General features: G+C 29.8%; 1 protein-coding gene across 1 annotated transcript in view; it reads left to right on the forward strand.

Annotated features, from left to right (window-relative positions):
* The first annotated feature begins 1,113 nt into the window (after window positions 1-1,113).
* LOC105256745 (cAMP-specific 3',5'-cyclic phosphodiesterase) overlaps window positions 1,114-17,044 on the forward strand; it is a 316,988-nt gene continuing 301,057 nt past the window's right edge. The window contains exons 1-3 of the mRNA XM_025411912.1: window positions 1,114-1,841; window positions 14,859-15,057; window positions 15,926-16,040. Coding sequence (XP_025267697.1) covers window positions 1,767-1,841; window positions 14,859-15,057; window positions 15,926-16,040 — 389 coding nt within the window. The 5' untranslated portion in view covers window positions 1,114-1,766. The remainder of the gene's footprint in view (window positions 1,842-14,858; window positions 15,058-15,925; window positions 16,041-17,044) is intronic.

Below are 17,044 nucleotides of genomic sequence, written 5' to 3' on the forward strand. Positions count from 1 at the left end.
ACATATATATATTTTAAACATTTTTAAACTTAAGCGTGAAACTACATAAACATAATATAATTATTATAAATACGTACTTATATGTACATATATAAGACACTTTATTTTAAGATTTATATATGCAAGACTTTATATGTACTTATACGTACAATGGAATATTTTAATTTTTTTTCTAGGTTGACAAATTTAATTTTTACGATTGCACGTTGGCACTTGTGCAACGTTATCACGTCAACCGTGTCTGCGGCGCGTCTAGATGGCACGGGTGCAATTTCATTCTACGTTTCAGTATCGTTCGGTCTCTCGTCGGAGTGTGTTGTTGCAGTATCTGTGCGGATCAACATCTCGAGCACAGCTCGTCCCGCGCAAATCGCGCCTCGACAGATTCCGCATCCGTGTATAAAGCACTACAAGCATCGACGAAGCGCGAATCGTCACCGATGCATCGTCGATCTCGTGATGGCTCCCGCTTGTTATCTCCATCGATTATCGGAGGACGAAATCCTGCGCGCACAAGCAATTCATATTTACATAATGTCACGAGCAATGTGATTAGCGTTAGCATGTTCCAAAATTCTGAATACTTATGATATTTCGTTGATCTTTTGCGACTCTCGGCATAATTTTCTCTGTATATATAACGTTTTACAATTACGTCATTACTTCTCCTGGCTCCCTCGATACTAGAACTCTTTCGCTTTAATTTAGAGCAACTTGATTATTCCGTGATTAAGCGAGATTAAAATATACCTGTGTAATTCAAACTCAATTTTCGATCCCGTAGCTGTCGATCGTGGGGTTTCTATCGTCGCTAAATAATGTAAGACTTATCTGCGGCAATTTGAATTCACGGTAGCCATGGCGACCATGGTCAGTTATAACGTTTAATAATCAACCTATCGGAGTTGGCGCCAACTTCAGAGTGACGCGCATCATATGCGGCAGTCGTTCTCGGAGGCGCTGATCAACAAGTAGTTCGTACGCGCTCGCAAACGAGATGTCGTTTGCGCGATTTTCTCGCGTCGGGGTGAAAACTATATAATTGCTACAACGATTACGTACAGTGCAGTCGGCTTTTTATCCCTTCTCTCATTTTCGACGAACATTTATGCAGTCGTGTCGAAGCGATTCGTCGCCGAAGTCGTGCTTGTCGTGCGAGTGAAATATTTTGTGGTTTCACGTAAATTTCGATATTTTTCGGTGTTAAAAAGAGATGCGAAGATGTATTAGCGAAGTTATCGCGAGTTTAACGATCAAAATTCTGTGTGAAAGCGGGCGCAATTTTTCGAAGCGCGAAGCGAAGAGCAAGTTTCGAGCAAGTGACGCTTATCGCAGTTTGACCACACGTGTGACGCACAGCAACCTTCGTTACGTTCCAGTGAATTAGCGTAAATGATCGTTAAACGTTCCGGGAAAATTGCGGAGCGATGGCACGCGCAATCGAGTGACCGCGTAATCGAGTAGAGACATTCCAAGGACTCGGAATCGCGTGTTATTATCGTGCTGGTTGTTACCGATATCGTCCAAGGATGCATCCAAGGATCCATCGCGGTGAATGCCGGGACTTGAAGGGAGTCGCGAGTGAAGTGGAGTAATTTTCCAAGATGTGATCGCTCGCCGGGTTCTTTCGGTGGTGCCACTAATCGACCGATCGAGGCGTCATTCGTCCAGGGTGCACGCGAGATCGCCATAACCGGCATAATCTTGGCAGCGAACGTGAACGAGAGTCCACCGGCAGTAGACTCTATAAAGTGGCGGTGACGTCAATGCACATTTGCTCACGAATCTTCGCGTGGGCATGGGATCTTCTTGTCGGTAGCGCAACGTATCCGATGCAACAGGTAAATTTCTATTAGCTTCCTCTAAGCCCGCTCTAATGCAGCGCGTAGTGAAGCGAATGCAATAACGCCTGCAGAGATGTATGTAATATTTAGAGTTGCGAAATTGTCGAAATGTAATCATATCGATCGACTTTGTTAATTTTGCAGCCTCCAGAATCTCTGAAGCGTTATGCTTTTTTGGCTCTTTCATGTGATATAAAATAATATAACATACATTTGTAATATATTAAAGAAATAAGAGTAAAATAGAATTACTTTATATATCGTATAACATTTTTTGCACTTTCCGATATTATATAAACTTTCTCAGATTTTTCATAATATTCATAAATTATTTTATTTATTACAAGAAAAGAATTATATTGTGTGATTATATTATTGTGTACTATATTATAAATTTTATTTCTTTTTCATATGTCACATAAATTATTATGATAGCTGCTAGAAAGGCATGTTATATTTTTATAATTTTTAGTTTAAAAATATATCGGATATTAATGTTATTGTTTACTTTTGCATTGGCTTAAATTAATAGATTTATTCCATTTATTCCGAGTTAAATTTGAGATAAGTGTCTAAATATATCAGCAACTTCGTGATAGATACGAAAATGTGCAAAATAGAGAGGTGTAAATGGGAGGGTTCTGTTAATCAAATTTAATTTCCGTTTAATTATTTTTCGAATTGTTTTGTTGAGTTAGTTGGCGATGTTCGAAAAGATAGTCATACATCAAAAGCAAATGGAAATTGTTGCTAGGTTATTCCTTTTTTTTATTTGAGTTATGACCATTTTTATAACATTTTGTATCCGTATGTATATATACGCTTGACATATTAAAATGCAAGCATCTGTAAAAATATAGTAGATACAATTTGTATTTTAATTTTTTAGAGATGACTGCGAGTCGTGAGACATGTTATTATTTGTTTATCTTTTGTCTTCCAGTTTATTGAATTTGTATCTTTACTAGTACCTAAAGTGCTTAAGAATACGAATAATCATTAATATTTGAATAATATTGCTACAATGTTTTCCTAATTCTAATTTTATTAAATAATTTATTTATAGAATTCAGGAAAATATTGTATTATATAATTTATAATATAAAATATTTATTATTTTAATTGCAAGAAATATACGTAATAAATAATATATTAATATGTATGACAAAATAATAATACAATTATTAGTTATGGGAAGATTGATGAATTCCTATTTATACAATTATTTTTTAAATTTAACAACAAATATATATAGATCGTTGTTATTAATATTCTTTGTTACGATGCGATTATACTTTTGAAAGTTTACTTTGTTGTTCTTTCCACTTTTCACTTCATTCTTCTTCTTGTTTTTTACCCGTGAGCAAACGTTGAGATAAGTTTAATATGAGAATAAATTGAAAATTGTATCGAGGGGGCGTGTTCTTCAATATAACGAATTTTAATATATCTGGCGGAAAGCTTAAGAGAGAAAGATTTCTATTTTGAGAAACGCTTTACACGTTGCGAGTAAAGATTTGATATGATTTATTATTAAAATTACACCATAAATTTTTTTTGCTTGATCCCTACATTACGCAATTATTACTATGTATTTTTTTAAATCACAATCTATTCTCATGCGCGTATTTCTAGTATAGATTACAAAAAAGATTAAGAACATTAGATTATGCATTGAAGATTGAAAATTTTAGAAATTAGAATTTAACTAATCCGAATTAAAAAGAAATCAAATTTTTTTATCGTGATTGAACATATTTCACAATCTTCAATCTTCATTCTCAATCTGTAATACATAATCGGATATGAATGTATCAGGAATTCTTTACAATCCTTTACGTAACTTTCTTGTTTTATGTTCCTATTACGTTTAATATTTTTTATTCTTTCTCTCATTATGTCTGATCCCTAAATTTTAAATCGATAATATAATATATGTATATATAATATATGTATACATAAGATTAATATATATTTATATAATATATACTATATGTATTAATATATATTTATATAATATATAATAAATGTATATATAAGATTAATAATGTAATATATTAAAATACGTACAGTATAAGTTCTTTTTTAAATATTATAAAAAATTAGATTTCTAAAATTCAAATTTAAAAAATTCAGTTTGATTATTTATATTCAATATCTGATATATTTTCATAAAATATTTATTTGGATTTTTTTCTCATATTAGTAAACTAAACTGGATAATTTATTTTCAATTTTTTAATTTGGCATTTATTACAAATAATTCGATTTTTTTACATATCAAAATTAACAATTTGATCAAATTTTACTTATCCAAAATATTGTCGTATTACACGCTTTAATACGTGTGTTATAGATACAGATAGAGGTGTCTCTTCTGTTTGAGAAGGTCTCACGTGAATGCCTTACGCCAGCTTGTGCGTAGTATCACGCGTACTTATTTGCATGCGGTGGTCCCCATTAGTTAACAATCTAATTATGAGTCTCCGCGCTTTGCCCCGTTCCACCATTGTTTGACCATTTTCCGGAAAGTTACCAACGTGTATAGGTGCCCTCGAGGCTAACATAGTTGGCAATTTTGGCTTCGTTTATGTATCATTAACGAGGCGAACCTTATACAAGCGCGAAAATACATTATTCTTACGTATATTAAATTAATGATATTAATTAAATACAATATTAATATTTAAAAAATTATGTTTAAAAAATTTATCAATTATATTTTTATCAAGCATTTAATTAATTAATAATAAATATACACAAGTATAATTTATATTTGATTTTTTAAAACAATTTTTTGGTTTTTTTAACAAAAATTGTAGTTAAATAGACTTTGAAATGCGTGGTTTATTATTATTTATTGCTTGTTGAATATAAATTATCTTTTGATGAAACGATGTTATAATAAAATTATTATATGTAATGAATTGGAAAATACGCGCGTACACACACACACTCGCAATATGGTTCAAATATAAAATTAAAAATGCAAATATAATGATATCGTAATATTTCCCTAAAATTGCATTATTTATTACGCTTTTTCTGAGATTATTAAGATTGTTCTTTTTATTTAATTATATTCGGCGTATATTATACAAATGTAACATATAGATTATAATTTATTGTTAGATTGTACGAAAATCTGTTCGTTTCATAGGTGATTTCATAATGATAGAGCTGTATTGAATGTACGTCAATGCGGTTTCAATTCATAAACGCGGATAAACGCGAATAAATGTGCGAGAAACAGAATTGGGAATTATACAACTCTTTCGAATGTATTCCGAACGATTAGATTATAATGCTTCGATTGCGCGATAGCTTCGTGGTTCTCGTAAAGTATATTCGCAATTTAATATTCACGTTAATTTCCACATTAATTTGACGATTTAGCTATCCATCATGTACGAGCGATATTAATTTATGCTCATGTTTACGCGGAAGCATGTTTACTTTCTGTTATGCTAATATACAAGATATGAAAATATTTATGGCTCTAAGTACTATAGAATGAAACAATAATAGCTGCTACTGATTGAAAACTTTATATATATATTGCAGCATAATATTATATTATTATTCATGATATAATTTATTAATTTTCTCTATTACTTAATTAATGCATTAATTTTAATGACATTAATTATAATATTATCGAGTCAAATAAGTATGGTATCACTGATTTTTTTCAGTCATAAAATTAATTGAATTATAAATCTTTTTAATAGTTATTGATTTAAAAATCAACACACAATTCTTGTATAATTCTTTAATAATTATTGATCTAAAGATCTCAATTGCACCATATTTAATTTTATTTTCATATCACATCAATTTTAAATCTCTACATTTATTTTTATGTTTGCGTCATATATCTGTTAATTTTTTATAAAGTTATCTAATTAGTATGTTTATAATTTATTTCAATAAATTTATTCGAATATATGATTTGAAATTGATTTGAAACATAAAGAAAATTCAATAATATATATATTTAAAATACTTAAAAGGAATAACTTAGAATATTCAAAAGATGATACGAAAGCAAGACTATTTTCAATTATTTTAAAGTTGGAAAAATAATTTTTTTTGACGAAGATAAGTAATAAATAATATTACATTCTTGTATAGTCTAACTCAAATATGTGACGTAGACTACGTCATAAATTCGATTGCGTCACACACAACTCGTTAATGCTGCAAATAAATTATAATTAGTATGAAACAGAATTACATTGCATCAGCAGAGGTAATTCCCTGTTGTAATAAATAGAAATCTTGTAAGTTTCAACGTCACGAAAATTAATTTTCTCTTAAGTGTTAAGTAATACTGAATTTTTATTCTGCTACGAGAGATAAAGCTTTATTTGATGACTCGCTCTTTATCTGTCACTATTTTTACAGTTTATATTACATATTATACATTTCATATTTTTATTTAATCGCTCAAGAAAAATTCATTGTAAGGCTCAACAAAGTTTCTCTTATTCGTGTAACAAAATAAAATTGCATACATTCACGGTGTTGAAATATTTACCGTCATGCAGATGCAACAATAACTTTTCCGTTGTTTTATTAAAATTCATGCAATTGTCATATCACTTTTGTGACAATATTTGCACATTTGAAATTTCGGGGCAATTAAAGATTTATGGATTATCGCATTTTTTCAATGAAATAATAGCGTAGATTATTAATTAAGGTGTCGTATCTTTTATAATTGTTACCATAATTTTCGATATGTCACAAATTATTTTCAAGCTCTTGGAATACTTTGACGCAAGCCATCGTTATTTTCGTGTCTTGTTGTCTCATTAATTTACACTGGCTCGATTCATGTTGACATGATAAATTCACAGTGAAAGGGGGATTAAACATTTCCTTAATTAATCGTCAGTAACGTCGAAAAGCTCAGCAGTTTTTTTGCGAATTTGCAGTTTCTTAAAGCAGAGAGGTTGTTTCACATATTCTTCCTTTACTTTTAATTCTTTTAATAGATTGTTATTATTCTCTAGCTAGCATATATACATAATCCAAATATCTTGTACCGCAACGTCGCCCACATCTATAGACAAATACCATTGATGAGCTATTACATTACTTACCGATCTATCTTGAAGAATGCATTTGCGTAATGAATAGCAAAGGAAGCTCGTTTCGACGCGGTTCCGCCGAGTTCCGATAAATGTGAAAAGTTTGCGTGTAAAAGAGCATGTTAAAGAGAGACGCACCTTATTTTGTTAAACGTATGTTAAATGCCACAATCTCGAATATATCGTTGAATATCGAATTAAATATTAAACAAATTATTGATTACGGTATTTTTAATTTTTAGAATTCTGCATTTTTGTGTTACCGTATATTTAATTTAGCGAATAGTAGATGCGCCATCCTTTCGCGCCATTATTACTCCTTTTTATTTACGTTACTGTTTCTCACGTCGCTTGAAGGATAAACGGTTCTTTATGAGATATCGAGTTTCCAACAGCGGAAGGCCAAAGGTCACTCTCGGTTGCAGCGAATCGGAAGATTTTCCGCGCAATGATCATTCGCATACATAGGTGACATGATGTATTTAATTAAAAAGTTTAGGATGCCTATAATACGCGATGTAGCCACAAGTATATTCCTGGGACGAGAATTTATCTCCCGATAGAGAGTGCGTACACAGACCATGTGTTTCTAAAGGGAGATTTACTTGTGTGAGATGCATGTTTGTTTCATCCTTGGGTGACCGTTACTAGTGAAACAAGGAAAAAAGAATTGAAAGCTTGAAGGGGAGCTTTCTCTGTAATTTGATTCTTTCTTTCGGAAATGTATTGGTATTAAGACGTGTTCCCAAAGCAAAGTAGGCAAACTTAGATTTCAGAAACCTCGTAATTAACGATATTATTAGACTATTAGATGGTTCACGTATTTCCGTATAATACATAAAGTATTTCGTAAGGATTATTTAAAAGAAATCATGCATGGCTAAGGACTGGCTAATGACCTTTGAGAAATATGTATCTTTTATAAATGAGTATATGTCATTAATTATAAATATGATAAAATTTAAATTAGATATGTAACAATGATTTAACTAATTTTTCTAAAAATTTGAGAAAAATAATCAAGATGTAGGAAAAAAATAAATTTACATTTATCTATCAATTATTCAAAAATTTGCTTTTTTGAAAATTTTAAAATTAATTTCGATGTGAGAATAAAAAATTATACCTAAATTAATTTTTTTTAATTTTTCAAAATAATTGATTAGATTAATACATATAATATTAATTTTTGAAAATATATTTATTTATCTCTCTCTATTTAAAAAAAAAGAATTCTCAAATATGTATTATATCATCAAGTAACATTGCATACGTTAAATTATATACGATGTTTTTATTTGGAAACTCGTGAAGAGGGAGAGAAAAATTCTCACTCGTCAATAAATTGTGTATGAATATAATGTGTCGTCACGTATTGATATCGAATTCTATGTCAGGCGCAACAGTTCGATTTATCCTTACTGGACTTATATAAAAATTATATTGTTACATATCTTAAGCTGAAATTAAATAGCTACGTTTGATGCTAAATCAGAATATTAAAAATGTTTTTATATTCCTTGTTTAATTTACATATGATTTTTCAATTTTCTCTATTTATGACCAGCACGTGTCTTTTACATACTTAGAATATGTTTTTGTGTTAATCTATTTGCAACATCATGGAAAACAACGCATCTTTTCATAAAAGTGAAAGAGAAAAAGAAAGAGAGATTCGGAAAAAACGCACCCGCGGGAAGTAGAGAGAAAATTTTATAACGAAAGGTCGACCTTTCATTGCTCAACCGGGAAATAACGGGTGATTACATATGCATAGGCTATGTTACTAGTTTATCAATTTTTAAACAAGTCCGAGCACGTGACTATTGAATATACCAAGTGACGTTTCATGAACACCTGTAGATTTCATTGTTTTGCTAATTATGCTGTCAACTGAGCATCATCTAAGCAATTGTATTTATTAAGCACATGATAATCTGCTGTTTTTTTTGCTTATACAGCGATTCTTGTCAGAGCAAGTATAATTGCACATGATATTATGCTTCTTTCACATCTATCTGTCACATTTGACAAACTATTATAGTCGTAATAACTATAAAAATAGAAATTTTAACTATAATTTTTTATTATGCAATTATAATTGGCCTTCTTTCAGTGAATGTAAATTTAACGTCAGTCTTTTTATATATACAAGTTTGAAATGGATAAATTAATGGGATAATATTTTATCACATATGTGATAAATAATTTTGATAGTTAAATAAATTATGCATCATCCTGTAGCTTTGCTCGGAAAAAGCTTAACTCTTTTCCTTCGTTAATTTGTTTTCGTCGAGCTCGAATTTGTTGGAAAATTTCTCTTTAAGAAATGTTAACTAGGAATACAACATTTTGCTAAATTAAGAACTCAGCCGTTTAAATTTTCATATAAGCGATGAATCTCGTTTCCGTTAGATTAAGTAAAATATTAATCCTCAATGAGAGATTTGGTTTTACAATGTAGCTAAAACTGATTTCTAATTATGTCATTTTACAATGTAATTAAGACGAGTCTCTAATTACGGTCATTTTTGAATATTTAAATATCATTATTAGCATTAAATATCATTTTTCAGAAAATCAAGTGCGTGAGAATATAAATACATATAATACAGTATGTAATTTATAAATAAAATTTACTATCTGACAATTTTAAATATTGTGTACAAATATGTCACACATCATAATTGTTACTTCGCGATTGTTGTTTGATTTATGAAATGCACGTTTTATTTTTATATATATATACCATTTTTGTGTTACATATCGTGTTACACACATTTTTAACATGATTTTGAATTTTCTCTTATTAATTTTCTGAAATTTTTTGTCTGATGTCAAGTCGCAATATTATTTCTGTCGATCACAGGAAACGATGGCGATCAAAGATAATCCGTTTGAACAGTGACTGAATAAATAGCAAATGGCAGTAATCTGTTATTTGGATTTACCTCAAGAAGCGACCGTGGACCTTAGATTAAGAAAAGAAAGCACAACTGAGAGAGAAACCTTTCGATCGATACGTAATTACGATTTGTGGTCCGTGGAGCAATAGAGCAACTTTACATCATGAATAAATATTTGCGACGATAAATAAACGTATAACATCTGTAGATCGTGCGTTTATTTGACTCAAAAAGGTGCGAATTAAATACGAGAAAGAGAAATGAGTTTTAAATGGTATCTAAAGGCATTTCGTGGTTGAACAGTAATATATTGATCTGGAAAGCAGTATAATTTTTAATAATATTATAATTTTAATTTTTTATAACTTTTTAATATTGTAAAAATTGAAAACAATATTAGAAAATTTTTATAGAAACATCTTGGAAGAAGGGGTCTTAATGATTTAATTTTAACTCGAAAGAAACTTTGATCATCACATTGGCGTTGGCCAATTTCATAATATTATTTTTTTTAAATCACCAGCAATAAGTAATATAAATGGACACTTTTTATAAAAATTTACAAATTTACAAATTTTTAAAATTTATAGGAAAAGTAGCTTATAAAAATCTTATAGAATTACAAATATTTAATACTAAGAGGTTTATAGAATCTTTTATAGAAAAAATAATCTCCTAAAAAATCTTGTAGAATTAAAAATTAATTATTTTTGCAAAAATTTTGATAAAAACTTTTGGTTTCATTAAAATATATTTTAAAGCATTAATATGTGATATCGAATACAAGATTATTTGTCAATCGTGCGATTATATAGATATAGTTGACATTTAAAAAAACTGCCTTTGTTAAAAAAAAGATTGCGTTCTAGGATCATTAATGGCAGAGTTATTGGTGCTTCTCTCTTTCTCTTTCAATCGATATCCAAGTCCTTGTATAGAGACCTATTTTCACTGAACGAGAAATTCAAAGTCTGTAACAAGTTCATAGTCAGTGACAATATTAATGCCGATATACAAAAAATTGCCCTAACATAGAAATTGCATTATCGTAATAATCCAAATAGAGATTTTTATATTATTAATCCAAATAGAGATTTTTATATCATTATATGTTAACATTTTTCCGTTTTTCAAGTAAACATAATTTTTTTTATCTCTCTAATGTTTTGAAATTTATATTGTTAAAATCATTTTAAAAAATCATTGGTATATTTTAAATAATCTACAAATATGTTTTTAGATAGAAAATAAGAGCTTTGACTATAAACGTAATAAAGAAAATTCCCTTTTCTCTGCAATTATTTGACGTAGAGTGTGACTTGGGAAGTATATAGACTGCTCCATTTAACGTTATCATCTACAATATTTTTTTTTCGCAATGACGATCTGAAGACAAAATATTTAAATGTTTTGAAGGATTTTGACAATTTTAAAATTATATGTTGAAATATGTAAATTAGTAAAAAAAAGTTTCGAAAAAATAAAAGTTTAAATTTCAATTTTATAAAATATGATAATACAACTATATAAAGTTACAGTTATATGATAATAAAACCATTATTTATAGTTTTATACATATTATTTGTATATTGATGAATTATACAAATTTATTACAATTTTATTAATACATAAATAATTTAGCTTTGTCAAAAAACCAGTAATTATTAAAATAATATTTATCGCGCAAAAAATTCTTGTTTTCGAAACATTAACATTTATTTTGAAACTTTTTTTATAATTTTACATTTATAAATTTTTTTTTTAAACTGATTAGACGCGATGACTATCATAATGAATTCATTGAAACGGGACCTTGTATTTCAGGAACGACAAGGACAACGTACAAAAAAAAAAAGGATATAAAGAAAGATAACAAGTTCGAGCACTCAAAGATCGATAAAGAGTGCTGCGGAGTGTGTGGAAAAGTTGTAATCAATATAAAAAGACATATGAGATTTCAACAACCAGTCCGGAAAAAAATAAATGTGACATCAGGATTACTTCGATCGGGCGCTAAAGTTATGCAAAAAAATGTTTTCTGCACGTATAGTAGCGCGGCGTGAACCCTGAAGGGTTTTACAGTTATACTGCAATGTGGCACATTTGCAGAAGCACGGAGGACGTTGTGCGCGGGTTTAGAGCCGCGATTTAATCTATCTGGGAGATATCGTCAGGACGATAGGAAAGTGTACGCGGAGGAAGTGTGCGAGGTAGCGATTTAAGGGTTAGGGAGGCATTCAGTTAGCCAGGGTTTGAGTATAACTTTTTATGTAGACGGTTCAAGGCAACTAGTTTGGTTCTCAGCTCCCTACTTGCTAGAGAGGCACTTTGTGACGTGACCCTGGCTTGTGTTGGAGAGACATTCAAGGCGCACCAAACCATACTATCTGCATGCAGTCCATATTTTGAGAGCATTTTCATACAAAACACCCATCCCCATCCAATTATATTCCTGAAAGATGTCAATGATACGGAGATGAAGGCGTTGCTGCACTTTATGTATAAGGGTGAAGTTAACGTTAGTCAGCATCTGCTACCGATGTTCCTTAAAACTTCCTTTGTAGCAGCAATATCCTTTATCCCCCTGGAGAGATATAGACAGGATAAATATCTGGGCGAAGTCGCTGAATCGGGAATCGAACCCGAGTCTTTCGCTTGCCGGGCGACTGCTCTTACCACTGAGCTATTCAGCCCCACACCGACACTTCTCCTGTCCGTTTTTATTAATGGAAATAATGAGAACACGATCATTTCAGCTCGGCGCGTAGTTCTAAATAAATTGGTAAATAATACGGCTCTATGTATTTAACAACATGATTAAGAAACGAGCACTAAGAGCCTACAAAACGCGGATGGCAATGCGTAAATTATTTCGAACATTAATTGTTCGCGAAAAATTTTTAAGACATATACACATATGCCAAGTTATAGATTCTCTTGGTTTGAGACTTCTATAACACCCCCTTTACCTCCCTGGAGAGATGTAGACAGGAAAAATATCGGGGCGAATATATGTGTATTATATTGTTAAAATCACTTTAAAAAATCATTGGTATATTTTAAATAATCTACAAATATGTTTTTAGAAGCAGTTTGTAAAATTTAAACCTTTCGTTTAATATTTAAGCTTTGTTTTTCATATTAAAAGGATTAATAAGATCATTGAATAGACTGAATATTGAATGAAGTTTTATTATAACGAAAATGTCGATATTCAATGCAATGGAATTTCATTGTATGTTCAATAAGAGCATTATGTAAGTTTTAATGCTATTTGCAAAACGAATTTTTTGCTGAACGAGTGTTAAGCTTACACAGAATTTTGCGTCACTTTGAAAAAACTAAGAGAAACATATGGTTCACGATGATACATTTTATATTTTTATATTCCATGTATTATATTCCCTGTATTATATTACATCTAATGCAAATGCGATATTCCCTCCTTGTTAAACAAAAAGCGATAACGAAGTCTTTTTTCCACGACTACGGAGCTGTTCATCAATTAAACAATTTATTCGAAATCCGTTGACGGAATCCGGTACGCAATAATCATCTTCCCAATTATTCCTACGTGCCGTTTGTGTTATATTTTCATATAGCGATTCTATACACGTATATAATCAGGATTGGCCGGAAAAATCTAGTGAGTGAAAAAAAACCATAATAAATCCCGGTTTTTACTGTCCTGGATTTTATCCAATGGAATAAATTGATAAAAAATGATAAAAATATGTAATACTAAAATATATTTATATAATTTTATGCAAACAATTATTTTTTCTTTAATTAACAGATCATATCATTATATATTTTAATTAATAAATCATTAATCGTGATTATTAATTAATAATTTAAAAAATAAAATCAATTTAATAATAGTCTTTTTTAATTCAAATTAATATGCGAAATTTTTAAAATAAAAATTTCAAGTACAAATATTATTAAATTTTATATTAATTTTTACAAAAAGGGAAAGTTTTTATTTTTAGTTGTATTTTGTGACTGAATATTTATTTTTTATTATAATAACACACATATTGTTTTGTATCGTATTATTGCTATGCAGTTTAATTTTTAGTTTTAATTACGTGAGAATGTAATTTTTTGCGACATTTTATGTTTTAGATTTTGTTAAATATCTTTGATACTTTGATATTTCTAGTTATACGATTTATTAAAAAAAATGATTAAAAACTGTTTATTAAAAACTATTTTAGAAATAAAAGATTGCACGATTAATTATTAACTTGATAAGTATTCAATTAATTTTATTAATGTACATTCTGTTAGTTTTCTAAACCAATAATTCAAATATTTCATTATTATGAAAGAGATTTTACATTGGCCATAGTAAAACAATTTGGCAAATATACACAAATTTCGGAAAAGTATGCGTATTTAATTTAAAACTTTGTACTTATTCTTCTTCTGAAAGAAAATATATAGATTGCATTATATAAAGTATGATAAATAGGAATATTTACATCGATCAATGGTAGATATAGGCCACTTAACAAAGTTGTAATATTTGTAATTCGATTAAACATTTTTCGATCTTATTACATCTTTGTGTCGAGTAATTATATTTTATAGCATCGTAGACACACCCGATGCGATGTCTGCTCGTGACGTCAATTATACATAATTTACTTTGTAATATTATAATAGGGAATATAATAGTAGTTGTGTAATTTGATATATATCCACATATGTGTGACTTATGAAATTTCGAATCAATTTTAATTAGTAACGAAATTTATGATTTTAATGATATAATGTGATCATGAAATAAGAGTTAATTTTTTTGTACATCTTTAATATATTATGATATTGATGATTTTATCACTGATACAATTTAAATGATTTAAATTATTAAGATATGTTTAATCTTGAATATTAAAAAGTTTTGTAAAGTGACAAAACACTAATTTTGAAATTTACTCAAAAGAAAAATATGCCACATTATTTTTCCACACGAATACATAACTATTTTTTATATTTGTTGACAGTCCGTGGGAATAGAAGTGCGGGTGACCAATGAGATCCCCGTTGTCTCGACAGAAACAAATGTCGTACAAGATGCAGCACCACCTTGGACTACTACATCGGTTCCGAGTCGAACCAGCCCGCCAACTCCCACAAATCCACACCCACACTATTTATCGCCTTACGTCCTTCATGGGCGGAATTCCCTTTGTTCCGCCAATGGTAAGATTTTTCAGTTATCATTTTGCATACAACGCGTGGAATAAAAGCTCTATTTTTAAAATGCATGGAATAAAAGCTGTATTTTTTCATTGATTTTTATTTCTTGTAATCAAAAATGGCGAGAAAAACATAATAATGAGATAAAAAAATATAATATATATATATATATATATATATATACACTACTATATAACTACTATATAACTACTATATAACTACTATATATTTATTGAGAAATATATCATAGGTACATTTTTGCACAAAATTTGTGATAAAAATTGATAAAATCTTTTATATTATATATATATATATATATATATATATATATATATATATATATTATTCGGATTTGAATGTGCTTGGGCTTTTTACCCTTTATATCGGGCGATATAAATTAAATTAAATAAAAAGAACGAGAGAGAGAGTTCTTTTTTAAATTAAATTATAATTATATTTGAAAATAATGCACAATGAAATACAATAAAATACAAAAATTATAGTGTTAATTTAGTATTTGAAAAAGATTAGAGTTATAAACATATTTTACGTTTATTTTTAGAATTTAATAATACAATGCGCTTAATTATGTTCATGTGATATGGCGTTTTAACAATCAAATGTATTTTTCACAAGAACCGAACGCATTGTGTATTGTGTACACGTGACGAGATAGAAATTTATCATCATCACCATTCAATCCCATGCAGCGGTAATCCCTTTAAATCGATGTTTCCTCTGCAAACACCTGGCTTCCAGGCACGGTACAATGTTGCCCCCCTGGGGAGGAAACAGATTACGCGTGCAGTACAGAAACGCTAGACGCATAACCTCGTTTCGGAAATTTCTCTATAGCGTTCGATTATTTCAGATTACACGCGAAGAAGACGACCCATGACATTGCGCATCGGCCCTCGCCTGAGTCTTCCGAGCAGAAGCACATCCGCACCAACCACAACCACTGACGCGGAATGGCGTGCACTTAGGTGAGTCTAATAGAATCTCTCTGCTGCTTCCTGCAATTTCTGTTTCCCTAACATGTTTTGGTTGCGATAAACCCTTCCCACGGATGTCATCGAATCGAGCGCGTGGTAAATAATAGTAGAGGCACATTGCATATTTCGGATATGATAAATATTTATTGCAAATCAAACATCGGTTGCATAATAAGTTATAATTATAATTACGACAGAATTTTTTGCACGAAATATGCAACTCTTCATTGTTTCGTATTTAAAGAACAATATTGCTAAAAGTTGCTACGCTGTAAGTTGTTACGATGGTTCACGATTAATAATATGGCATTAGACGCGTTGTTTTTCTGGCTTTCTTCTATGTACGTCATCGTGAGAATAATTAATTCTTCTTACAAATCACAAATCCATGCGTGGGTGAACTAGAAAATCCATGCGTGGGTGAACTAGAAAAATTTATATGTATGTTATTTTCATGATAATTTGATTGTGTATGTCGCCGTTAACATAAATTTGCATGCTCATGAAGGCGATCTTTGTCATGCATACGGATGCGAATGGACGCTGATCCATTGAAAATCCGACTAATACGGAGTAACTATGATTAAATTACTATGGTTAACAAGTCGGCAGATATACAGGAAAATTAATGTTTTAAATCACGTGTCATTTGAATAAGATGATACGTATTAAACGCTGTTTGCATTACTCTTATCATATCTCGTTTCTCATATCTTGCTATCATATAATGCGTTTTATTTTAGCGCGCTGGTAAAATTCTATAAATAATATATATGATAAAATTTTTAAAACCGGAAAACTTTCATGGACTGACATTTTTATGACATGTGAAATAATCTAAAAATTTTTTGATAATTTTGGACTGAATTCTACTATTTGAATTTATTAATTATACTATATTATCATTGGTTTGTCATTATTTTCCAATTTCTTTTTTATATTATATGATTTCACATGCTATATTTAGCTTTTGTGCTATTTTTAGTTTCTGAATT

This window comes from Camponotus floridanus, unplaced genomic scaffold, assembly GCF_003227725.1.
Source record: "Camponotus floridanus strain SB8 unplaced genomic scaffold, Cflo_v7.5 scaffold45, whole genome shotgun sequence".
Taxonomy (NCBI): domain Eukaryota; kingdom Metazoa; phylum Arthropoda; class Insecta; order Hymenoptera; family Formicidae; genus Camponotus; species Camponotus floridanus.